At 49.8% G+C, this 26,687-nt stretch overlaps 2 protein-coding genes and 1 long non-coding RNA gene across 5 annotated transcripts in view; 2 read left to right on the top strand and 1 right to left on the bottom strand.

Moving 5' to 3' along the window:
- The window catches only part of LOC144377930 (alpha-1-antitrypsin-related protein-like), a 24,763-nt gene extending 9,987 nt beyond the window's left edge, over window positions 1-14,776 (top strand). For 2 of the 3 annotated variants that reach the window (XM_078050784.1, XM_078050783.1), the window contains exon 5: window positions 819-1,107. In XM_078050784.1, coding sequence (XP_077906910.1) covers window positions 819-1,010 — 192 coding nt within the window. In that variant the 3' untranslated portion in view covers window positions 1,011-1,107. Of the gene's footprint in view, window positions 1-818; window positions 1,108-2,575; window positions 12,906-14,400 lie in introns of those variants that run through there. The other variant, XR_013439245.1, reaches the window with a different exon arrangement.
- Window positions 1,036-19,839, bottom strand: LOC144377933 (uncharacterized). The gene is made up of 3 exons (XR_013439247.1): window positions 19,720-19,839; window positions 19,054-19,186; window positions 1,036-1,531 (listed from the first exon to the last, which is right to left on the bottom strand). It is a non-coding gene; the product is annotated as an uncharacterized LOC144377933 (long non-coding RNA).
- LOC101959979 (alpha-1-antitrypsin-like protein GS55-MS) lies at window positions 18,447-26,687 on the top strand. The gene is made up of 5 exons (XM_078050786.1): window positions 18,447-18,832; window positions 21,609-22,243; window positions 23,969-24,239; window positions 25,441-25,588; window positions 26,412-26,687. The coding sequence occupies exons 2-5, from the start codon at window positions 21,613-21,615 to the stop codon at window positions 26,601-26,603; spliced, it is 1,242 nt and encodes a 413-aa protein (XP_077906912.1). The 5' UTR covers window positions 18,447-18,832; window positions 21,609-21,612; the 3' UTR covers window positions 26,604-26,687.

Genomic DNA, 26,687 nt, shown 5'->3' with positions numbered 1-26,687 from the left:
TGGTCCAGGGGTCTGCAGGCCAGGGTGGTGGGGGCCTGCTGAGGCCTGAGGCTGAGGTAAGGGCCAAGGGACACAGCAAGTGCCAGGTGGGTCCTTCTGAGGATGCAGAGCTTCACCAGCTCTGACAGGGAGGAGGACAGAGCCTGGGAGGTGGCCTCCAGTGCAGTTGACCTTGCAGGGACCTCCCCCGAGGGGCCCACTGACCCTTGTTCTCTTCTTTTCCCAGGGCCATTGAGTCCTTGGGCTTCTGTTTACCTACATTTACTCAGAGAGGCTTAGGCTCAGTGACTTCAGGGAATGTTCTGGAATCTTCCACCTGTGACATTTAGAGCTACTTGTGAACCAGCAAATCTGAATTATTACTGAGTCCACTGAAATGGGCCACTTGCTGGGGAAAGCACGAAGGAGCAGAGCAACTATAGGTCCATGTGGGTGGCTCCCTCTTGGGGTCTGGGCACTGGGAAGTTCACCACTAGTGTCCCTGTGCCAAGGAGCTCCTAGCCCTACAGGGGGAAGGGGATACATGTGCAGGTGACATGGAGGACGATGGTCTTCCTCTTGGGCTCCTAAGGTCCTATCCCAGGGCAGAAAAGATGGAGGTCAGGAAAGGACAGGAGGGGAGCAGGCTGAGTCAGGCAGAGGCTGAGATGGGGTTAGGGGGACCTGAGTGACCCACAGGGAGCCTAGGACAGGACAGGCTGGTGCAGCAGGAAGGCCCTGGTGAGGTCCTGTTGGTAGGAGGCTCCCACGTGGGGCCTGGCTGCAGCCTGGGGTGGGGCAGCAGGACCTCAGGGCCCCTCTGCTTCTCTGCCCTCCAGGCCCTGCATAAGGCTGTGCTGACCTTCGACAAGGAAGAGACAGTGGCCGCAGGGGATGCCAAATGGGAAGAAAACACCTTGTTTAAGGCCCCCACTGTCCAGTTCAACAGGCCCTTCTTTCTCATCATTATGGATGAATACACCAACTTTCCCCTCTTTGGTGGCAAAATAGTGAATCCCATAGAGAAATAGCTGGTCTCAGGCTTCAGCCCCTCCCTTCCTGGCCAAGCCACCTACTTGGTGACATTAAACAGGCTGGTTTGGGCAATGTCTGCAGGTGGCCTCCAAATCCCGCACCTGTGGTCTCTGTGTCTCCCTGTGTCCTGAGGTCATGAGAGGACTCCAGGTCACAGCACCTCTCAGTGACACTGTGTCAGGTGTGTGCTGGTCAATGGTGACAGGCTGAGGCCACGTCCTGCGGGCCCTGGGCATGTCCATTCTGAGATCTCCAGGTCTGTCTGGGAATCCTGAGGGGGTCTGTGGCCCAACCGCAGCCCAAGGCCCAGGGTCCACCCAGCACCCCATGCCCCCTCCCACCCATCGCTGGAAACACCCACCCAACAAGCCCCTCCCTGTTGGTCAGCCTTTGTGCTCCTCTGACTAAAGACCCAATCACGACAATTTCAGAGGAGGAAACGTTTACCTGGGGCTCACAGTGGCAGAGGTCGCAGTCCACACACAGCCAGGTCCATTCCTCAGGGCCCAAGGTGAGGCTGACCCCCATGGAGGAAGAGTGGGGGGAGGGAAGCGGTCACGTGGGGATCAGGAAGCACAGAGACTCCACTGACCAGATACAAATATAACCCCAGAGCCATGTCCCCAGTGCCCTCCCCCCCAGCCACCCCACCTCCCTCAGTGACCCCCAGGTAACCCCTCAGGGAGGACTCACTGATGGGCTTTAGGCCCCCACAACCCTCACTTCTCCTCTGAACCTTCTGCAGTGTCTCCCTCGTGAGCTCTGGGGACACCTCACATCCAACCATGACCCTCTGTGCCCAGACCTGGCCACTCACCCCCTGGCTTGGAGTAGATGTGACTACAGCCACAGCAGGGAGGTGACATGACCCCTCTCACCACACTGTCCCCTCCCCAGACCTGGCTGCTGGGCCTCCCAGGGCATGTCCTAGGGGGGTTGGAGGAGGGGTGAGGAGCCTTCCTCAATGGGCAGGGCCAGGACACTGACCTCTGTCCTTGTCTTTCCATAGCTGCCCAGGAGGCTCACACGTCCCCTCTTGGAAGAGCCTCTGTCCCCAGTGAGCAGGAGGGGCTCTGTGTCACTGTCTCCCCCTCAAGCCCACCAGGCCCGAGGCCCTCAGGTCCCCAGGCCACTTACCCTATGTCCCCTCTCCCTAGTCCTGTACCATGGCCCCAGGGATGGCTCCTGAAGGTCATGGCAGGCTCCGATGGCTGTGGCAGGGCAAGGACAGCCCCCCTGGGACCCCAGCCCTCCTGCCCTGCCTGGGCTCTCACTGGGGCGCGTGCACCTGGCCCCTCCTCCAGGGTCCCCCGGGTCCTCAGGACAGCAGGAGGTCTGGAGGGTGGCCCAGGCTGTCCTGGAGCAGCCCTGCCATGGGGCGCCCTGGCCCCTTCCACCCTCAAGGCTGCTGGGCTGAAGAAGCGGGGAGCCCAGGGCTCGGGGTCTCCTCCTGTGGCCACACTGACACCCCAGGGCCATCTCAGCATCACCCCTCACCTCTCATGGAGGAGGGTGGACATGACGTCCTAGGTGGAGTCCTGACACAGTGTCCTCTTTACAGTCTGAACAGTCACATCTCTGCCATCACATGGCACCACCTATCAATGGGTCTGAACTCTCCCTGAAGAAGAAACAGGATCTCTAGGTTTCTACACAGGGACCTCCAACCTGCACATACACTTCCAATGATATGAACGTCATCAGTCACCCAGAATGAAGTGACACGTGAGTGTCCCAAGACCTGGATCTTAACACATAGCAGCTGTGTGACCTGAGTGAAGTTGTCATACCTCTCTGAGCCCCTATTCCTCATTTCTGCCAGTACAGCCCAATGGAGCTGGCCTTAGAGTCACCTCAGATAAGGCCTTAGGCCTCCCTGAATAGAGCAGGTGGTCAAGTGCACTCCGTGGGCAGTGCTGTCCCAGTGTCTCTCTCCCTGAATCCTAGTGGCCGCACTGTGATGCCCTCAGCAGATATCTGTGCTTTCCAAGCCCCAAGGAGAAAACTGAGGTTCAGGGCGGCTACCCATCTCCTATGTTGTCACTGTTCCATGGCAGGTGAGTGGCCACCTGACCTCATGGCTCACCCTGTTCTTCCAACCCCTCACCCACCCTTCTGTCCCTACCTGGGCTCATGAGCAGTAATTCCTCCTAAACCACGAGAATCGCTGTCACCTGTGCTTGGTGGCACCCAGTGCTTCCTGAGAAAGAGCCTGTGCCCAGCATGGAGTGTCCCTGCAGTTCCCAGCCCTTCTGGGCAGCCCATAATCCTGGGAAGCAGCCCACAGATCTTCACTGACCTCGCCCATAGTATTTTGTGGGAGAGGACAGGAGAGGACCTGGCCAGCTTCCACCATGAGGGTTCAGGGGAGGGAAGGGGAGGAAGTAAACTGTCCCTTCATCCCCCTTGTCCTCAGAGGTGACAAATGATGCCCCCCAGTGTTGAGAGCCACAGCCAAAGTGGCCCCAGCAAACTTCCAGCTGCCAGCAAACTTCCAGCTGCCAGCTGATGATTGGCTCACAGCGGCCCCAGCAACATCTAGCTGATTGGCTCCTCTGCAGTGATGCTCATTGGGCTGTCTCCCTGCCTTTTCAGACCATGGAGCTGCTCATTGGGGGACTTTTTTGGCTCCGCCCATGCGACCCAGCCAATTGTCCTCAAGAGCAGGAGGATTGTGGGAGGTGGTGAGGCTTGTGTTTGTGTGAGAGGCTTGTGGGAAGCCGGTGGTGGCAGTTGGGCTCTGAGGGTTTTTCCTGAGGAGCTGTTTTGTTTGGCATGTGTGGTTCTAAAAATAAAATTCATTTCTTTTGACAAGTGGCTCCTGAATTGTGCCCAGCCAGACTGTGGCACCCCAGTACTGGCTCTTCTTTCCTGTGTGATGTCCTCAGAGCCAAAGGCTTCCTAAGTCCAAAGACTCTTTCACATCCCAAGATTAAGGTGGGAGATTTGACCCAAGACCAGGGCCACAACCCAGATGAGAACTCTCCAGATGCCCCTGCAAGGGTGTTGAGAGCCACAGCCAAAGGGGCCCAGCAAACTTCTAGCTGCCAGCAAACTTCCAGCTGCCGGCTGATAATTGGCTCACAGTGGCCCCAGCAACATCTAGCTGATTGGCTTCTCTGCGGTGATGTTCATTGGGCTGTTTCCCTGCCCTTCAGACTGCCAGCTGATGATTGGCTCACAGCGGCCCCAGCAACATCTAGCTGATTGGCTCCTCCATGGAGCTGCTCATTGGGGGACTTCTTTGGCTCTGCCCACGCAACCCAGCCAATCGGCCTCAAGAGCAGGAGGATTGTGGGAGGTTGAGAGGCTGGTGAGTGGGTGAGAGGCTTGTGGAAGCCGGTGGTGGCAGTTGGGCTCTGAGGGTTTTTTCCCTGAGGAGCTGTTTTGTTTGGCGTTTGTAGTTCTAAAAATAAAGTTCGTTTCTTTTGACAAGTGGCTCCTGATTTGTGCCAAGCCAGACTGCGGCATTTGGTGGCCCGTACGGGGAGCGACTGAGGGTAAGTAAACTGCTCGCCCCTGAGGGCAGGGCGAGAGGATGGATAGCCATTCTAAGTTTACTCTTTTGTTTTGCTTCATTTTTGTTTTAACTTGCCTGTCCCTGGAGATGAGTGAGGGGGAAGAAAAACCGCTCACATTTGAGGAAAAACTATATGCGTCTGAGGAACAGATAGGGAGAAAGGACGGATGCATATGTCAGGAGGATAGAAAGGCTGATATAATGATTTTGTGTGGTTCCATTTTTATTGCATTCTGTCTCGGTTTTGTTTGGCATCATCTTGTTGGGTTGTATTATAGTAGAAATATGGGATCAGCAATTAGTAAAAAACAAACCGAAAGACTGTTAAGTAAATTGTTAGAGCAAGGAGTCTTCCCAGTAAAATCAAGAGCAGTCAGGGCATACGCTGATATAATACAAAAATATAGCCCATGGCTTTTTAAGGAGGAGTTGTTAGATATATCACAATGGAACCATCATGGTGAAGATTTAAAAAGAATAGAAAAGAACAACCCAGGGACTCTGCCAGTTGACACATTGCCATTGTGGACGAACGTATCTGGTTTGCTTAGTCCAAAGCCTTCAGTTCAGACAAAGGTAGAGGAAGGAGAAGACATATTGATTCAAGTAAAAGAGAAGGTCTCTCAAGTTAGTCAGAAAGAGGAAAAGATTCAAGTACAAGAGAAGGTCTTTCGAGCTAGTGAGACAGAGGAAGGAAGTTTAGAGCAGAAAAAGCCATCACGGGAAAAGTTACAACAGGAGACTGCTAATAACATCTTTCTATCACAGAGCGAAAGTGTCCAACCAACAGCACCACCTCTACCAGAAGGCATAAGTGTCCAATCAACAGCACCACCTCCATATGCTAGGAGACCCCCAACCCCCGCAGTTGATAGTTGGGATCCTGAGACAGGATCTCAAGTATGCCCTGTATTTGAGTTAGGAGGGCAGCGAATTCACCAGGGTTTAAATTTCAAATCAGTGAAGGAGCTAAAAGAGGCTGTAACAACCTATGGTCCTCAAGCACCCTTCACTGTAAGCTTGGTCGAATCCATTACCAACTTAAACATGACGCCAGCAGATTGGGCTAATGTTTGTAAAGCTGTGTTAACTGGAGGACAATACCTGTTATGGAAGGTTGCCAATGAGGAATTTTGCAAGGAGACGGCTAGTCGAAATGCAGCAGCTGGTTATCCTCAGAGAAATCTAGATATGTTGTTAGGAAAGGGACCTTATGAGGATCGGCAGCAACAACTTGCATATGATCCTGGTGTATATTTACAAATTGCTGTAAATGCAGTTAAGGCATGGAAGACTTTACAAGGACATGGAGGTTTATTTATTTATTTATTTTTTTGACATGGAGGTTTACAAGGTCAATTATCTAAGATAATACAAGGAGCTAATGAACCTTATGCTGAATTTGTATATAGGCTTATTCAAACAGCTACCAGAGTTTTTGGGAATACAGAACAAGCAATGCCATTAATAAAACAACTGGCTTATGACCAAGCAAATCGTTGGTTCAGAGATATCATTAGACCATGGAAACAGGAAGATTTAAACACATATATTAAATTATGTAGAGACATTAATGAACAAGAGCAAGTCATGGCAGCTGCAGTAAAACAGGCTTTAGATGCCAGAGACATTAATGAACAAGGGCAAATTGTGGCAGCTGCAGTAAAACAGACTTTAGATGCCAGAGACATTAATGAACAAGGGCAAATTGTGGCAGCTGCAGTAAAACAGACTTTAGATGCCAGAGACATTAATGAACAAGGGCAAATTGTGGCAGCTGCAGTAAAACAGGCTTTAGATTCCAGGCCAAGAACATGCTACAATTGTGAACAAACAGGACATTTTAAAAGGAATTGCCCCATAGGAGGAGGGTTTAACAAAACTAGGTATCAAAGGAGTAGAATACCGGGTATTTGCCCACGATGCCGTAGAGGGAGACATTGGGCTAATGAATGCTGTTCTCAAACCACCATAGAGGGTACTCCATTATATTGGGCTAATGAATACCGTTCTCAAACCACCATAGAGGGTACTCCATTATCAAAAAACGAACAAGGACAAGGTGTTTATCCACAATATCGTGGACAAAGGCATCGGGCTCCGTTGCCAAAAAATAAACAGGGGGCCCCAATGCTCCGGGGCCCCAAACCACAAATATATGGAGGAACCCAGCAACCCCAGCAACCCCATCAGGGCAGTGCCCAGGACATCAGATCCCTCATCAGACAAACCAGAGGGAGCGCAGGGTTGGACATCTGCGCCTCCGCCAAATCAGTACTAACTCCAGAGATGGGAGTTCAAATCATTCCCACAGGGGTAAAAGGACCTCTTCCCAAAGGAACAGTAGGCTTATTATTGGGACGCAGCTCTTCTACTCTAAAAGGACCTTTGGTAAGTCCTGGGGTAATTGATCCTGATTATGAAGGTGAAATAAAAATTATAGCCAGTTCTCCAAAGGGTATATCAATTATTTCACCAGGAGATAGAATAGCACAGTTACTAATAATACCAAGCCTACATGATAAATTTTCCAGTCATGCTGTAGAAAGAGGTTCCAAGGGATTAGGCTCCACAGGTGTAGATTGGGCTATGCTTTCTTTAAATTTAGATTCTCGCCCCATGCTAAAACTAAATATTCAAGGACATGAATTTAATGGGCTACTGGATACAGGTGCAGACCTTAGCATTATCTCTCGTCAAGAATGGCCAAAACATTGGCCATTACAACAAGCCACTCAAACGCTTCGAGGCCTAGGAGTGGCGACTAATCCCGATAGAAGTGCAATGGTATTAGATTGGAAGGATCCTGAAGGATGTGAAGGGACTATACAGCCATATGTATTGGATCATCTTCCTGTAAATTTATGGGGACGAGATGTCCTAGATCAATTAGGTTTGACATTAACAAATAATATCAATCAAAATGCACCCACTATTATGGCTAGACAAGGTTTTAGGAAAGGAAAAAGATTAGAAAAACAAGAACAAGGTATAGCAGCACCAATACAAATAGATCAAGGAACAGATAGATATGGGTTGGATTTTCACAAAGGGCCACTGAGACAATAAAAATTACTTGGAAATCAGAAAGACCAGTATGGGTTCCTCAGTGGCCCTTGACTAAAGAAAAGATACAAGTAGCCCATGATCTGGTCAAACAACAATTAGTGGAAGGACATATACAACCTTCTGTATCTCCCCATAATACTCCCACTTTTGTCATCAAAAAGAAATCTGGTAAATGGAGATTATTGCAAGATTTAAGAGCCATTAATAATGAAATGGTCATTATGGGACCTGCTCAATCGGGGATTCCTCAATTGTCTGCTTTGCCAAAAACTTGGTATGTTTTAGTTATAGATATTAAAGATTGTTTTTTTTTTCAATTCCAATTCATCCTGAAGGTAGTCCACGTATTACATTTACTATCCCTGCACTAAATCATGAAGGTCCTGATCAGAGATATGAATGGAAAGTACTCCCTCAAGGGATGGCTAACAGCCCAACTATGTGTCAAATTTATGTTAACAAAGTAATCCAGCCACTTAGAAATCAAAATCCTGAACTACAAATATTTCATTATATGGATGATGTATTATTAGCACACAAAGCTAAAAACACGTTGCTAGAATGTTATGCCACACTTACAAACTTATTAAAAAATTATAATCTAGAGATAGCAATAGATAAAGTACAATTAAATTTTCCAATTAATTATTTAGGAGTTCTATTATCCTCAACCATGGTCCGTCCACCAAAAATTCAAATACGAGTAGATCAACTCAAATCACTTAATGACTTTCAAAAGTTATTAGGAGACATAAATTGGATAAGGCCTTATCTAGGTATTCCAAGAGGAGAATTGGGACCTTTATTTGATATCCTAAAAGGTCCATCAGATCCAAATTTACCCCACATGTTAATGCCTGAAGCAAGAAAGGCATTAAAAATCATTGAAACATATATGGAAAATATGCATTTGGATAGAATTGATATAAGTTTGACTTCATTATTTATTGTACTACCAACAAAAAATATTCCTAAAGGAGTATTTTGGCAAGAAGGTCCATTATTATGGATACATTTATCTTATCCTCCTAACACTCTTCTTACTAGGTATCCTGAGGCCATAGGACAATTAATACTCAAAGGAATAATAGTAGCAAAGGGAGTGTTTGGAATTTCTCCCAATAAAATTATTACTCCATATACTATGAATCAAATTGATGAGTTAGCTAATGAGTTAAATACTTGGGCAATAATCATGTGCAAATCTAATGTTTCATTTGATAACCACTTACCATCTAATCCTTTATTGTCTTTTTTGTCATTGCATCCTGTAATTTTTCCAAAAATGACAAGAAAAACACCTATCATGAATGCTCCAAATATATTCACTGATGGGTCAAATAATGGTACAGCAGCAATAGTTACCCCTGATCAAACTTTTACATTTTTAGTACCCAAACAATCAGCTCAAAAGGTAGAGCTTAATGCCGTATTACAAACTTTTGTGATGTTTAAAGATTCGGTATTTAATTTATTTTCTGATAGTCAGTATATAGTTAATGCTATAATAGCCCTTGAAGATGCTGGTAGGATTTCCCCTTCTTCTACTCTTTTGTCTTTATTTTCCGCTATACAAAGTTTAATCTGGAACAGAAAAGATCCATTTTTATAGGACATATCAGGGCATATACAGGATTGCCTGGAGCCCTTAGTTTGGGCAATGATTTAGCAGATAAAACTACACATGACATACATATTTTCTCTACACTAGAAGAAGCTATAAATTTTCATAAAATATTCCATGTCAATGCTAATACTTAACAAAAGTGTTTTAAAATAACTAAGGAACAAGCTAGACAAATAATAAAACAATGTCAAAATTGTGTGGCCTTTTGACCACAAGTTAATCTTGGAGTCAATCCTAGAGGATTGATACCTAACCATATTTGGCAGATGGACGTCACACACTTGCCAGAATTTGGAAAATTAAAATATTTGCATGTTACAGTTGATACTTCTTCTGGATTTTTGATGGGCTCACTTCATGCTGGAGAAAAAACTAAAGATGTTATAGCTCATTGCTTACAAAATTTTGCCACTGTGGGCATTCCAAAACAGTTAAAAACAGATAATGCCCCTGGTTATACGTCTACTTCTTTTAAACAATTTTGCTCATCATTTGGCATTACTCATATAACAGGAATCCCATACAATCCACAGGGACAAGGCATAGTTGAAAGAGCTCATCAAACTATTAAAATGTACTTATTAAAGCAAAAAGACGGAATTGGGAAGGGGTATATATTCCCCAAAGATAAACTTAAAATAACCCTTTTTACTCTAAACTTTTTAAATTTGGATTCATCAGGGCTTAGTGCTACAGAAAGGCATATGTGTCCAAAAAATGTACATAAGCCCAAGGTACTTTGGAAAGATATTCTAACAGGACAATGGAAAGGTCCTGACCCAGTAATTGTCTGAAGTCGGGGGTCTGTTTGTGTGTTTCCACAGGAAGAACAGCAGCTGATTTGGATTCCAGAGAGATTAACCAAGGTTCTGACCCAGTGATTGTCTGGAGTCGGGGGCCTGTTTGTGTGTTTCCACAGGAAGAACAGCAGTCGATTTGGATTCCAGAGAGATTAACTAAAATCCTGACCCAGTGATTGTCTGTAGCCGGGGGTCTGTTTGTGTGTTTCCACAGGGAGAACAGCAGCCAATTTGGGTTCCAGAGAGATTAACTAAAGCGATTTCTACAGACCAAAAAGAAGATGATTTAGCTCAAATCCATAACAGCTGATATCCAAAACTCCAATTTGGCTATCCTTACATCTGCGACAGAACCAGGATGCTTTTTTCAATATCTATTTTATTATTGCCCTTTCCCATATCATGAAGTTCTATTTTGGTTTTTTTTGAGCTCATACAGACCTAGGTTAATGTTTTGCTGATCAGTTCTATTTTTTTTTGACTATAGAGTTTTTAAACATTGCAATAGAGATTTTACCTGTAAAAAGTTATAAGGCCTTTATTATTATGTTATGTGTTGTATGTATTATATTATGTGTGCACACTGTGTTTTGTGTTATATGTTTGAATGTACGTATGTCCATATATCATATATGATGAGCACTCATGAAAAAATGGATCCAAATATTTTTTTTTATTCACGTGATTTATTTTTTATTTATTTTTTTTTAAAGAAAGAGTGTGTGTGTGTGTGTGTGTGTGTGTGTGTGTGTGTGTGTGTGTGTGTATGAGAGAGAGAGAGAGAGAGAGAGAGAGAGAAAGAGAATTTTTTAATATTTATTTATTTTTTTGTTTTTGGTGGACACAACATCTTTGTTTGTATGTGGTGCTGAGGATCGAACCCGGGCCACACGCATGCCAGGCGAGCGCGCTACCGCTTGAGCCACATTCCCAGCCCCTATTCACGTGATTTAAATACTCTAATTTAAATTGGGTAAATAACTGCTAAGAATTGTCTTAATTTGTAAAAAAAAAGGAGGTTAACAGATCTGTTTGTTTACTTTCACCTTTCCTTTTCATTATATTTAATAATTCTCTTCAAGACAATGTAAATTGTTAAGAAAATTGTTTTCTTTTAGTGCCTTCTGAAATGTTACATAATTTTTTCTTTAGCCATTATTGCCAGAATTCCTATCTTCATCCCTGTGCCGCTGAAGACACAGATAAAACTAATATACAGCTTCTGCAATAGCCATCACTGAACTGCTTGCAGAACTTGCCTAGACTATGTGTCACTTGTGTGCATTGTGAACTCACTTGTATGCATTGTGAACTATCTGTTAGTGCATCAACTTGTGGTAGTGTTGGGGTATTTTTGCTGATGATGTCATCGGTGGAACAATTTTTCCAACAAGAGCTGTCAATTGGCTTGGTGTATCTTCCTCCTTTCTGCTTGTCATGATCATTTAGCTAAAATTTGGGGGCCAACAGATGTGAGGCAAAGAACCTCACCCCCCCCCCCCCGCTGGTACAAAGACCTCTCCACAGGTGTGGCTGTATACTGGACCGGTAGTCAATGACGGGTAAGATCCAATTACAATGGTACCAACCTAAGACAGGAGGCTGACGCCCTGAGGTCAGCTCATCCGAAGACGGGTAAGGACCATATGTAGTATTGGACAACCTAAGGCAGGCACGGTCCCTAAGCCACATGCTTGTTGTTTAAACAGAGAGGGGGAGATGTTGAGAGCCACAGCCAAAGGGGCCCCAGCAAACTTCTAGCTGCCAGCAAACTTCCAGTTGCCGGCTGATGATCCAGCTGCCAGCAAACTTCCAGCTGCCGGCTGATAATTGGCTCACAGCGGCCCCAGCAACATCTAGCTGATTGGCTCCTCTGTGGTGATGCTCATTGGGCTGTTTCCCTGCCCTTCAGACTGCCAGCTGATGATTGGCTCACAGCGGCCCCAGCAACATCTAGCTGATTGGCTCCTCCACGGAGCTGCTCATTGGGGGACTTCTTTGGCTCTGCCCACGCAACCCAGCCAATCGGCCTCAAGAGCAGGAGGATTGTGGGAGGTTGGGAGGCTGGTGTGGGGGTGAGAGGCTTGTGGAAGCCGGTGGTGGCAGTTGGGCTCTGAGGGTTTTTTCCCTGAGGAGCTGTTTTGTTTGGCGTTTGTAGTTCTAAAAATAAAGTTAGTTTCTTTTGACAAGTGGCTCCTGAATTGTGCCCAGCCAGACTGCGGCACAAGGGACTAAAGGACCTGCCCATGTTGACCAGAAGGGAGACTTCTGAGGGCGACAAGGCAGTTTTGAGTGCCAGCCTTTCTCCACCATTGAGCTCATAAGCTGGAATTATCATACTCCCTCCTACACAGAGAAACCCTGGGCCATGACTGATGTGATGCAGTACACTATCCAGACCTAGGATGGGCCCCAATGAAGAAGAGAATCTAAAGGTAAAAGATATCAAGAAGCCTTCCTAAGAAGTCTAAGAGAAAAAAAAAAACTGTGCCCAAGAGTTAGAAGGAATCGGAGCCAGCCCTGAGCCCTAGCCTAACAAGAGGTCATCTGCAGACAAAAAGAGCCCAGTAAGCCTCATGCTGCTCCAGCAACTCCCTCTCACACCCTGCATAGCCCTGAACATTTCTCTGGGCCCCACATCTGCCTAAGGCCCCTCTGCCCTATGAAATTGGCAGCAATGATCAAAAGAGCTGTGCCCAACTGACTCAGAGCTGAGTGTCCAGGCCACTGCTGCTGCCACCCTCTCCCTGCCCAGAGGCATCCAGGGGAAGAGGGTGTGGCTGAATGCTGGACCAGTAGTCAATGATGGATAAGATCCAATTGCAGTGGTACCAACCTAAGACTGGAGGCTGATGCCTTGACCATCTGATAACAGGTAAGGACCATATGTACTATTGGACAACCTAAGACAGGCACGGTCCCTAAGCCACATGCTTGTTGTTTAATTAAACAGAAGGGGGAGATATTGGGAGCCACAGCCAAGTCGGAATGGCCCCTAGCATTTTGCCAGAAGTAATGGTTGAGAGGTGATGCCAGGGAGCCATTAAGATGATGATAATTAAGTTAAGCTGTGTATAATTGCTGTGACTGGATGATGCTGGATTGAAACAGGCTGTGTATTCAGTTGTATATTAGACCCCTGCTGTCTGGCAATAGAGCGGCTCCTGCTGCCTCGGGTGCCCGCTACTTTTGAGTTCTTGCGGAGTTTCCTTTGAGCTCTCCTGGGGATTCCTGGAAAGTTCAAGTTGGTTGGAAAAGTTCTGGTGGAGGGAGTTCCAGTTGGTGTGTGGGGTTCCTGGGAGGGCCTCGTGGGTGGCTTTCGCATGAGCTTGGAAATAACGTTTGTTCCTGCTTGAGTGGCTCGTGATTTGTGCCCAGCCAGACTGCAGCAAAAAAGAAACTTTCTCCTAAGTGGATGGTGGAGCTTTTCTGATGGCCGCATAGGTATCCTAGAGATTCTAGCCTCAGCCTTTATCAGCAGCTTTGCATGTTGTATGTTGTACATACAACACTTGAGACAGTTCAGAGTCAACATTTCTATGTCCCCTGGCTCACAAGCAACACCGGGATAATTGTAAACAATGTGAGGTTTGTGCTTACAACAATCCTTGTCAGGAGCCAGCGCTCCCACCAGGAATCCAAACTATAGGAGGAGCACCTTTTGAAGACTTGGAAGTAGACTTCACTGATCTACGGTGCTCATGGGGCTATAAATAACTTTGGTTTTTGTGTGCTCCTACTCTGACTGGGTGGAAGCCTTTCCTACCTTCACTAAAAAGGCAAGGGAGATAACCAGCATGGTTTCCTGGTGTTGGAAGCTGATTAACTGGCCATGAGACAGTTATTCCATGATTTGGTGTCCCAATAATTATTGGCTCAGACAATAGGCCAGCCTTTGGGCAGAGGTGATATGATTACTGCCCAAGAGTGTAAACATCAGATGGAAGTTACATACTGACTATAGGCTGCAGAGTTCTGGTAAAGTTCAAAGGATGAACAGTACTTTAAGGCTCAATTGGGTGAGCTGTGTCAGGAGACTCACATTGTGATGAACTTCTCCCTAATACACTGCTGAGGATTAGATCCACTCCCACTAGGAAGACTGAATTCTTTTCTTTTGAGATAATGTATGGGAGGCCCCCTCTTATTAGGGGACTATAGGGAGACTTAAGAGAGATAGGAGAATTATCCCTGAGTCGAAAGCTTCAGGTCTCAGGGAAAACTTTACAGGTTCTCAACCAATGGGTTAGAGAAAGATTGCCACTAAGTTTGACCCTGGTGCACACTCCTTCAAGCCTGGAAATTGATTCTGAGTCAAAAAATGAAATATACAACCCCTGAACTTTAAATTTTATCCACCCCAACTGCAGTTAAGTTTGCAGAGACAGGTCCCTGGATTCACTACACCAGACTCAACACCTGCAGCTGCAGACTGCGAATACTCTCCAGATGCTGCTACGCTCTTGAAGCTGACCATCCTGAAGAAAAAGGAGCACCAGAGAAGCTCGAGGATCATAAGGACAACAGCCCTGCTGCAGTCACACCAGAAGCTGACTGGTCTATGCACAGCCGAAGATTGAGAAGACTACGGCTCTGTTTCAGCCACACAGGAGGGACTGGCTGATCAATGCATGGTGAAAGATAAACTTCCCACCAGGCTAAAGGACTCTTTCAACCTCTGAGATAGTTCTTACACTGTAATGCATTGCCACTCCTTGCTTCTAGATATATACATAGTTCTCTGTTTGATTTTTGCTACTGGTTTGATAACAGTAACTCCTACTGACTGGACTCTGGGTAACAAAATTTCACTTATACTTTTTTATCTTGCCTATATAAGTTTTCTAGGATTTGTTTGGTGTTATTAGTTTGGTTTTGTTATTTTATGCTGTTTAACCTATGCTAACCAAAATGTTAGTCTATAATTTAGTTTGGTTTCCTTTGATAACCTTAAGGGTTTCTGCCCTACTCCTATTCCAACCATGGAGATCATGTGAACCATGTGTCAAGACAATCCACTAAGAGGTGGTAAAACATATATTTAGGACCTGTCCCACCAGAGGAATGCTATAGATGGATGACTGTTTGGAAAAGAAAAAGAGGTCCATTGGGAAGGAACATGATTTAGGAGGTCACCAATCTTGGGGTAAAGGTAACTGGCCACCCCAGAGTATTTATTGCCACTTTTGCTCCTGCAACCTGGGCACAAAATGGCAGCTGGAGTTATACAACTCCTGTTTACATGTTAAACAGAATTACTCACTTATAAGCTACACTAGAAATTATTAATAATCAGACTGCCATAGCCTTTGTCCTCCTGGCCACACAACAGACCAGGTGCAAGTGGCTAACTATCAAACCACTTAACATTAGATTACAACCTGGCTGAGGAAAAAATATATGTGAAGAGTTAAACAGCTCAGATTGTTGCATCCAAATGGATGACAATAGACAACAGTTAAGAATATAGCCAACAACACAAGAGAACTAGCACATGTGCTCGTTCATACCTAGAAGGGCATTAAAGTTTGGGTCCCAAACATGCTTTTGGGAGATGGTTTTCAACCCTTGGTAGATTTAAAAGCTTAACTGGTATAGTGGGTATTCTGCTATTAACCTGTTTATTGTTCCCATATTTGGCTCCATCGTGCATTAAAACTAATGGGTCCACTAGAAAAGCTGCTGTTGAAAGGATATCAACAACTAAGGTCTTTGCATTATATAAGTCTTTAAGCCAATAAAATGGTAATGATGCTCTTAAATTTAAATGATTTATGGAGAGCATCATTAAAGGGGAGAATTGAAGTGACACCCCCTTTCTCCACAGAAAAGAGTTAACTGGGCTTCTCCAGAAATCTTAACCATGGCTGATTTTAGGACTGTTAGCAACAGAGTCTCTGCAAAAGAATTCAATGTAGATAAATTCCTATTTTTATGTCGCCCTGTTTTATTTGGCCACTGGTCAAGAAGATACCAGCACTCCAGGTTCTGGACACCCCCTTACTAGATTTCACAAACATTTCCAGTATAGGACTTTGAAGAAATGTGCAAACAAGGCCTCTGGCCTTGAGCTGGGCTTCACAGAGATGTCTACATTCCTAAGATAAGAGAAGTTACCAATTGTTCTCCATGGTAACAGCTGGCAGGGGAGGAAAGAAAGGGGAGAAGAAGCTCTCCCCTTCTTAGATGTTTTCCTTGAAGAGTTAACTTGTCCAGAACAGTGAAGAAAACGCTGCTTTTATGTGAACTTCTGCAGACTCTGAACTTTTGAGCCCCTCCCTTAGATGCTGGGTATAAAACTCTGAAACTCCCTGAACTTGGGGTTCAGGGAATTGATTGATTACAGCAAAAGCTGTGCCCTCTGAACCTGGCTGCAGCCAAACAAAACTGTTTCCTGCTATCATTGATGCCTTGCCTCCTCTGTCCCTACAACATCCTGGCCTTGTACAATAGTTTCCAGAGCCCTGTGCTCTCAAGAGTCAAAGCTGCTAATTACTCAGTATCATCTGGGAACACCTTGAATCAGCATAATGATCAGAGATAACAGACCTTTGTCATAGAGATTCCCTTGTGCTACTGAAAAAAAGAACCCAGGGAACAGGAGTTAGAGGCACGTATTATGTAAAAACGTCTTGCTAGTCCACAGCCATCCTCTCAGAATAAACTCTGAGAGTTATTCATGTAATTGCCTGGATTTCCAAGGTGACCTTGAGCATTATGTTTTCAGGAGGAAGTCACTAAATGAGGAGTGACAGGCTGAGGCCCCAGAGCCCCAACTCCGCCTCCCACTGACCAGGACACTGAGGAGCCCAAGCCTCCCCTCTCCAGCCTCCCAATGGCAGGATGGAAGCAGGAGACCCACCTGTCAGGTGTCCTCAACGTGCTCTGTCTTCTTGTCACTTAGCCAACCACAAAACTGACATCTAGACAGAGGTGTCCCTGAGAAAGTTCTGGCCCTGGCCTGCTCCCTGTCTCTGGTCACTCGGGAGCAAACCTGCTCAGAAATAACCCCCTGAGCTGCACACGCTCCTGACTGACCTGATGAGCAGGTGTCTGAGGAGCCTGGTCTCCAGGGACGGGGAGAAATGACTCAGTCTTTGTTCTGGGAGTGGGCACAGAGGGGCCATTAGACCTGGAGGGCAGGTTCACCTCCTTGAGAGGTACAACTCCCCACAGGAGCCCACACAGGTGGGGGGACTCGGATGGGAAGTGACCAGAGACCTGTGCGCAGACCGGGGCCAACAGGCAGATTTGGCATCAAACGTGGTCTCAGGAGTGGCCTGGGCTGTGGGCGCACAGACACTTTCAGGCCCTCTTGTGGACACTGGCCATGGTTCCTAGGCCTGTTCCAAGCAGAGAGAGGCCTGGGGTCCCAGAGCAGGAAGCACTGACTGAGAGCCACCTGGTCTAAGCTTCTCCCTGCCCCTGGCCCCAGCTTCCTGGGCTTCTCCTCTGTGGGCTCCTCTCTGAACACACAAAAGGGGCTGGAACCCTGCTCATGCCCAAGTACAGGAGGCTGATGTGACACCATGGGGCCCCTCCCAAGGCAGGCAGAGGGCCGTGCTAATGACCCTGCACAGGGGCTGAGGCTCATAACTCTTCCCCACTCCCCAGGTCCCTCTCGGCAGGGGAGGCCGGGCAGGCAGTATCCTTTCTTCATGTGTGGGAACCTGGGGCTCAGAGAGAGACACAGAGGGTCAGGAGCTCAGGGACTGCTGGGAGGGGCAGACTGGGGTCAGTTCTGAGGGAGGGACTGACCCGGGCCTGAAAGCAGGCTGGATGCTGTGGCCTTGCAGGAAGGAGCTCAAGTCACCCTCCTGAGCCTTGCAGCCCTCCCTAGCAACATGAGGAGAGAATCTCCATCTTCCCCCTGTGCAGAGCACCCCGTTACCAGGTCATGGCTGGCTTCTCCTGTCCAGCCCCAGCCTCAGAAGACCATTAAGTGTGGACTTTGTAGCATTTCTGTGGCCACTGGTCAGGTCCCAGACTAGAAAGACGATTATGTGTCACCAGTGTGTGTGTCTCCACGTTTGTGTCTGTTTTTTTACAAGTGTGAACCAAATCAAGGAAGGCCCTAAGGCTCTCAGTCCTTATTTGAGTGACAACTGGAAATTTCACAAGATATTTTCCAAAGCACATCTCACTTCATGGGTCAACAGGGACAGGGTCCTGGGCACTGGAGCTCTTCCCTAGCTCTGTGACCACGGCTGCTGACTCTGCCATGACCTTAGACAACCTTTGCTGGGTCACACAGCCTTGTGTCCTCCTGAAGTCCTGAGCCTCAAGGCTCCTGTGGCCCCCAGGGAAGGCGGTTCCCCTTTCCAAGGCCCCATGCACTGGAGGACACTCATTGTTTCCTAAGAGTGTCCGTTTGGCCTTTAGATGGACACTGGGAACAGATGTAAGATTAACAATGAGGCTCAGGATCCCCTAAGAATTCCTGGGACTCTTAAGTTCATCCTTCCCCAGTCGAACCCACGGGCCCCCGTGCCACCTGACCTGGGCTGTCACCTCTCTTCTATGCTTCAGGAGCCTAGAGACATCTTTCATGGAACTGTGGCCAAGAGGTGGTCACACTACAGAGGCTGTGCACCCCTTAGGCAGAGCAGGTGCACAGAGCTGGGGATCTGGCCAATGGACTTAGTCCCTGTCTGTTTGCTTCTCTGATAACCAGAGTGACCTTGGCTAATGTCCACTGCAGCCTCCCCCATCGCCCCTCTGTGTCCACTGCTTAAATACGGACAAGGACAGGTCTCTGCCTCCTCAGCGCCCGTCACCACACCAGTCCTGGGACAGTGAGTGGTGAGTATGCCTTTCCCTGGGGACAGCCTCTGGGAGCCTATGGGTCCTGGGAAGGGGGAGGCAGGACACAGGCAGGGTAGATAGGGCAGGCTGCAGCTGGGCCTCCTGTCGTCTCAGCCACATAGCCACAGAGGTCCCCTCTTCTCCCCCAGCCACCCCAGAGCCTGGCAGTACTTCTGGTGGGTCACCAGCCCTCCTGAGCAGTGGCAGAGGTCACCTACCTCACAGTCCTGGGGAGCTGATGTGTGGATACAACAGTCGCGAGGACAGTATCTCTAGTGGCCTGGCCTTTCCTGCCACGGTCTCTTAGCAACCACTGCAGCCCCTTTGCCTGGGTGAGGACCTTCCTCCCCTCTGCAGATGAGGACAGAAGGCCACAGAGGGCAGTCAGGAGCTGGCTGGCACTTTCCATCCCCCCATGCTCCCCCCCCCACACGGGCCGTGGTTCTGAGCCCACCTTGTGCACCCAGGGGAAGGGGAGCCCTGGGAAGGCCACCTTCATGGGGTTCGAGCTGACCTTCCCCAGTGACCACTCTGAGCCAGCCGCCGCTGAGCTCAGGGCACATGAGAACACATTTCAGCCTCACAGCCCCTCTGAGGTGGTTCTGTGGTCACTCCCATTACAGATGGGAAATTGGGAACCCAGAGGTGGAAAACTTGCTCCAAATCACTCAGTGCCCAGTACTCAAACTCAGGCACTGGGCTCCAGAGCCCATGCTGCTGACCTGGGCCTACTGTTGAATGCTTCTCTCGGGGCTCAGGCCCTAGTTGGAGAATAGGAAGCCTGGTCTGGCCTGGAGGCCTCTCAGCTGCTCTGTGACCTTGGACTCTAGCTGAGCTTCTGGAGCCATTGAGCAAAGCCTATAAAACTGTTTTCTTCCTCTTACCTCATCATCACCAGCTTGAGTGTTGAGTTAGATTTTTCTTCCACTGGATTTGGAGATGGGGGCTGGGAAGATGACCAGGGTCAAGGAGGCCATACACTACCTGGGAAAGAGCCACACCATATCAATTAGCTGATGCTTTTTTTGAGTTATGAATTCTGTCCCCAGCGCGCACACACACAGACACACACACACAGACACACACACACACACACACACACAAAAGAAAACAAAAGCAACAAAAACTATGACATTTAGTAAATGTGACAATGATGGTGACCCTGGGCTGATGTCTGCTCTGGCATAGAGTGAGGAGCAGGCAGGCAGACACATGGGGACAGGAGGAAATGCCCGCTCAGAAGCAGCTCACCCTGTCTGGCCTAGGGCAAGTGGCCACCTGCAGGCACCCTGCAGGAGTGGGCACTTCCCCAGGGCCAGTGCCACCTGCTGGTCACCTTGTTTGTGCCTCACTTCTTCCTTCAGAGGTTCTCCTCCCCACTGTAAGGACAAAGAGGGGAAGTCATTTAGCAAGGCCACTGTCACCAGGGAGCAGGGCTGGCTCATGCTGGGCTTTGGTGCTTTCCATGGGTTGTGACCTCAGGTCAGGGCTCCTTACTGGACCATGCTCATTGCTCTTGGTCAACAACAAGGAGCAGAAATGGTGTGAGATGAGCTGTGTTGGGGGTCCTCCCTCTCCCTGCCTCACATTGACTGCTCCCACCCACACCCCCTTCCAGAACAATCAGTGAGCCACCTCCAGTCCTTTCCTGAAGGCTTGGCCTCTGTGTCTGTACCTGAGGGCTCCAGTCCACCCTCTGCAGCTGGCCTGCCCAGTTCAAGGCTTTGGGGCTGCAGGGTGCTGCCTGCAGTAGCAGTCCAGGGGGAGCAGGTCTTGGGCCCCCGAGGCTTTCAGGAACAGGCCAGGAAATAGAGTGAACCCAGCAGGAAGCTTGGGGTCACTGTCAGGGCCCGGGTCTGACATCCATGAAGCCTGGAACCCATGGGCAGGACTGTGTCAGTCCCTGGTCCCAGAGGAGGAAACCAAGGCTTGTTCCACCTTTGCCTCAGCTTCTCTGTGCAGCCTTGGCCAGGCCCTGACCCTCTCTGGGCCTCAGACCCTCACTCTAAAGGGAAGAAATCCAAGTAGGTGATGTGACATGGGAGATGGATGGAGGTGCTCACCTGGGCTGGAAACCTTCCCCCACCTCCCCCTGCAGCCTCTCACCTCCTGTCAGACACCCTGTAATTTAGAGTCCAAGGTTTGTGCACAGAGGACGTCATTCATTTGGGTCTCTCTCAATGCCCCTTCATTCAAATTGAGAGTCGTGTCCTAGGTCAGTGCTTGCTCAGACCCTTACTCAAGGCCAAGTGTATAGCAGTGGACCTGCCCAGGCCTGATGCCACAATCTCTGGCCCTGAGGCCACTCACCATATGTCCCTACCCTGTTGAGACCCACCATCTCCTGACCTCAGGCTCTGAAAAATGGTGTGGGCTCAGCCAAGCCCAATCGGGCAGCACAGGGAGAGCCAGGGAGAGGCGGGCTTGTACGACGTCCAGGGTCAAGGAGTGCCAATGCCTGCCAGTGCCTGAGCTGGTCCCCTACAACACTTGCTGGCCAACCCTGGACATGTACCTGAACCCCTCTAGGCTTTGGAGGAGAGCAGTTGTCCCCACAGGACTGAGAAGGAAGCAGAGTATTCACACCCTTTAGGGCTCAGGGCAGCTCTGCGTATCCCTGGTGGTTTGCAGTGATGCAGGAGGAGGAAGGGCTTGGCATAGGCTGGGCCGTCTTGGAGCTCACTACACCCTGGTGGCTCTGCATGGTGTCTGTCTAAGCCAGAGAGAGACATTCTGTGCTGAACTCAGGCCTCTGATCTCCTCTGCCTTGCAGGACGATGCCGTCCTCTATCTCATGGGGCCTCCTGCTGCTGGCCGGCCTCAGCTGCCTGGTCGCTGGCTCCCTGGCTGAAGATGCTCAGGAGACAGGTGCATCCAAGCATGACCAGGAGCACCCAGCCTCCCACAGGATCGCCCCAAACCTGGCCGAGTTTGCCTTCAGCCTCTACCGTGTGCTGGCCCATGAGTCTAACACCACCAACATCTTCTTCTCCCCTGTGAGCATCGCCATGGCCTTGGCCTCACTCTCACTGGGCACCACCGCTGACACTCACACCCAGATCATGGAGGGCCTGGGCTTCAACCTCACGGAGACTGCAGAGGCTGACATCCACCAGGGCTTCCAGCATCTTCTCCTAACCCTCAACAAGCCCAACCGCCAGCTCCAGCTGACCACCAGCATCGGCCTCTTTATTGACCACAATCTGAAGCTGCTGGACAAGTTCTTGGAGGATGTCAAGAACCTGTACCACTCAGAGGCCTTCTCCACCGACTTCACAAACACCGACGAGGCCAAGAAGCAGATCAACACTTATGTGGAGAAAGGGACCCAAGGAAAAATTGTGGATTTGGTGAAAGATCTAGACAGAGACTCAGGTCTCGCCCTGGTGAACTACATTTTCTTTAAAGGTAAGATGAGTCAATCAGCCTGAGTGGGTTCCCATGGAAACCCCAAAGATGTTTTCCTTCCACTAGTTCTGCAACTTTCCTTGGTAGCACTGTTTGTGCTGTGGCAGGGCCTCTCACAGTGGATCCTCAGTCTTCCATGCCTAAGCCCTGAAATGTCTTCCACCATCAGTTAAGTTAGGGAAGAGTTGGTAAAACCGTCAAAATCATTGACTTTTCTGCAGGACGCATCCGAGTCCTGACTGTCCTCCTGCTCACTGGGGACCCCAGCAGGGAGGGCACGTGTAATGTTTCCTGAGTAGAGAGCCACCAATGCACATTGTGGCAGGTGGTGGCAGGGAGTGGCCTTCCAGGGAAAGTCCTTGGAACAACTCTTGATGTGGAGTGTGGCAGCTGGGTGTGTGCAGGACCTGGTCCACATCCTGCCTCCCCCTCTCCATGGCCTTGACATAGGGCTAGCCATCTCACCTCTTTGGGATGTGACTGTGCTATCTTGTCATTCACAATGTCTTGAGGTCTGAAAGGAGTACCCAAGTCACACATGGGATTGTGGGGGACTGTCTCAGCTGAGTAGCTGCCATGGACCCTCATCCTGCCCACCTGCTAGGACTCCACACGACCCAGGTCCTAAGGCAGCTTCCACTGCCCCAGGACAATGGCCTCAGGGTGTCCTGAGAAGTCAAGGTGTTTTACTAGGCTTTTCACCACTGTGACTTAAAAACCAACTAGAACAGTTTTAGAGGAGGAAACGTTTATTTGGGCCTCACAGTTGCAGAGGTCTCAGTCTATGGAAGGCCAGCTCCACTCCTTGGGGCTCAGGGTGAGGCAGGACATCATGGCAGAAGAGTGTGGGGGAGGGATCAGCTGACATGGTGATCAGAAAGCAGAGAGAGACTCCACTCTGCAGAGACAATGTGTACCCCATAGCCACGCTCCTAATGAACCCTAAGGACTCACCTCCTGTAGCCACAGCCCAACCACCTCCAGCCACCACTGGTTAATTCCATCAGGGATTCATTTACTGATTAGATTAAGGCTGTGCTCCATTCATGAGGGACACCACATCCAAACAATAGAACACATCCAGGGCTGCTTCCTACCCACCCTGGATCCCTTGTTCCTGGGCAGAGTTCTGCAGTGCAGAGCCCCAGGCCACCATCAGTACAATCGAGGGGCCAGCTCTACTGGAGTTAGGACAAGTTTCATTCCTCCTAGCACCATTGAGATATGTTGACTCAGGGTCCCCTACCCCCAGTCAGCTGGCCCAGAGGGTGAGGAGCTGTTACCCCACAGAGGAGGCTGCCTGGACATCTGGGCTTCTCACATAGACTAGGACAAGGATTTAGGTTGCACTGAATGTTTGACCTGAGTGACAACTGAACTGCCAATCAACAAGGATCCTGAGGTCCAGGAGAAGAGGTCCCACTGTAGGACTGGGACCAGAGCTTTCACTTAATCCCAAGCCGCCTTCAATAAAAATATAATTTTAATCAAATGCTCATGGGCACAGTCAGGAGGCGTCTCCATGGCAGCCTGCAGGATCTAGGAATCCCAGCTGGTCCTCTAGTCCTGAACACCCCTCTCTCTATCCCCAGCCTGGAGGGGTTGGAGGCCCTCCTGCCCAGGATGGAGCAGAGGTGGGTGAGGAGCTTCCCACCAGGCAGGCTGAGGGCGCCTCTGCTCTCCTCTCATATCCCACCCACTGCCGTCCACCTTCCCTCTGTCCAGCCAAATGGGAGGAACCCTTCGAGGAAGTTCTCACCAGGGAGCAAGACTTCCACGTGGACCAGGTCACCACCATAAGGGTGCCCATGATGAACCGCGTGGGCGTGTTCGACCTGCACTACTGCTCCACACTGGCCAGCTGGGTGCTACAGATGGACTACCTGGGCAACGCCACCGCCATCTTCCTCCTGCCCGACGAGGGGAAACTGCAGCACCTGGAGGACACCATCACTAAGGAAATCCTCGCCAAGTTCCTGAAGAACAGGGAGAGCAGGTGAGTCCAGGCAGGGACCCGCTGGAGGGCACAGGCACAGACTCAAGGTCCCTCAGGACCAATGCATCAGAAGACAGCACGGGCAGCAGGGGGACCATCCCTGGGGCCACAGCTACAGGGAATGACCCTGTGCTACAGGAAATGCCAGGGCTCAGCTCAGGTAGCAGCTGAGAAGGGACAGTGGTCAAAGAGCAGGACACAGATCCAGCTGGAGGGAGGACTTCTCTCCAAGAATGTACATAGTCCCCTCCCAATATCCAGGGCCTCGACGGGGCACTGACACTAGCACATGTTGTGGCAGAATCAAGGACAGAGGCCTGGGCCTGCAGGTTAGGGCAGCCAGAGGGAGGACTTCCTGTAGGACCGGCCGAGGTGCACAGGGGAAGTGCCTGCATGGAAAGGCCCAGAACAGGAACAGGCAGCGCTGGGAGCTCAGGGCACGTTCCCACAGGCTCTGTTTCTCTGTTGCATCTCAGGCTGGTTCACTTATCCCAGGAGCCACACAGCTGGGTATGTGACACAGAGCAGGTGCACTGTCCTGAGCCCAGCCATGGCCACTGGTGACGGAGTCACACTGCAGACAGATGTGACACACGTCCAGGTTAGGCTGAACCTGGGTCACCACTACGTGCTCACCCAGCCCTCCTGAGATCTCCTCACCCTTGTTCCAAATAGAGCACAAGGCACAGCACAGTCCCCTAGCCCTGGACCCAGTATGTGGCTTCAGCACAGGCTCCTGGGCCTTGCCCCATCCCTGGCGACATGGAGCTGAGCTTGCAGTGTGGGGTTATGGAGGTGACAATCCCCTCCCTCACTGAACCTCTATCCCTCAGTCCTGCCAAACTCGCCAAAGTACCCTGGGACACAGGCCCCGGAAAGCTCTGGCTGGGCAGGCTGGTGTGACCAAGGGGGATGTCATCTGTTTCCAGGAGGACACTCTGAAACTGCCTGAAAGGCTCCTTGGGGGCAGGGGTGTGCAGGGGCCACAGGACAAGGTGTGCCCACTGGTAGGAATGATGTCCACACCGGGTGTCCAGGAAGCTAAAGTAAAACCAGCCAATGGACTTCTCCAATACAGTGGGTGGGGACAGGGCACTGACCAGAGAACCAATCAGGAGACAAAACACTTTCACAGAACCATGGGGCCCAACTGGACCCCCAAGACGTTCTGAAACCCCCTCATTACCTATATTCATACCAGGAGAGTCGATTTGTACTTCCCCAAAGTGAACATCTCTGGAACCATCCATCTGAAGCCTGTCCTGACAAGTCTGGGCATCACCAAGCTCTTCAGCAACGCGGCTGACCTGTCTGGGATCACGGAGAACGGTCCCCTGAGGGTCTCCAAGGTGAGAATGGCCATGGTCCAGGGGTCTGCCGGCCAGAGTGAGTGGGGGACACCTGCTCAGGCCTGAGGCTGAGGGAAGGGCCAAGGGACACAACAAGGGCCAGTTGAGTCCTCCTGAGGATGCAGAGATTCACTAGCTCTGATGGGGTGGGGGAACACAGAGCCCGGGAGTGGCCTCCTGTGCTGCTGGCCTTCCAGGGACCTCTCTTCAGGGGCCCACTGACCCTTGGCCTGTTCCTTTCTCAGGGCTATTGAGGCCTTGGGCTTCTTTTTGCCCACATTAACAAGGAAAGGCTTGGGCTCAGAGCCTTCAGAGGCTATCTGGAATCTTCCGCTGTGACATTAGAGCTACTTGTGAACCAGTAATCTGAACCATTCCTGAGTCCAGTGGGCCACTTGCTAGGGAAACCAGGAGGGGACCAAGAGCAATTGCAGATCCATGTGGGTGGCTTCCTATAGGGGTCTGGGCACTGGGAAGGTCACTACCTGAGTCCCTATAGAGGACCTCCTAGCCCTACAGGGGGAGGGGATACATGTGCAGGTGACATGGAGGCCGATGGTCTTCCTCTTGTGCCCTGAGGTCACATCCAATGGCCAGAGAGATGGAGGTCAGGAAAGGAGGGGGAGGGAGCAGGCTGAGTCAGGCAGAGGCTGAGATGGGTGGGGGGACCTGAGTGACCCACATGGAGCCTAGGACAGGACAGGCTGGTGCAGCAGGAAGGCCCTGGTGAGGTCCTGTTGGTAGGAGGCTCCCACGTGGGGCCTGGCTGCAGCCTGGGGTGGGGCAGCAGGACCTCAGGGCCCTCTGCTTCTCTGCCCTCCAGGCCCTGCATAAGGCTGTGCTGACCATCGATGAGAGAGGCACAGAGGCTGCGGGGGCCACGGTTATGGGAATCATGCCCGTGTCTCTTCCCCCTGAAGTGAAATTCAACAGGCCCTTCCTCGTGGTCATCTATGAGCACTCCACCAAGAGCCCTCTCTTTGTGGGGAAGGTGGTGAACCCCACACAACACTAGCCACCTCTGATGCCAGACCTGGTCCCTGCCCTGCTGGGCCCCTCCCAGATGACATTAAACAATGGGTGGCCTGGCCAACCCTGA

This window comes from Ictidomys tridecemlineatus, chromosome 5, assembly GCF_052094955.1.
Source record: "Ictidomys tridecemlineatus isolate mIctTri1 chromosome 5, mIctTri1.hap1, whole genome shotgun sequence".
Classification (NCBI taxonomy): Eukaryota; Metazoa; Chordata; class Mammalia; order Rodentia; family Sciuridae; genus Ictidomys; species Ictidomys tridecemlineatus.
Note: the sequence above shows the minus strand (reverse complement) of the source record. Positions and strands in the feature narration are given on the sequence as shown.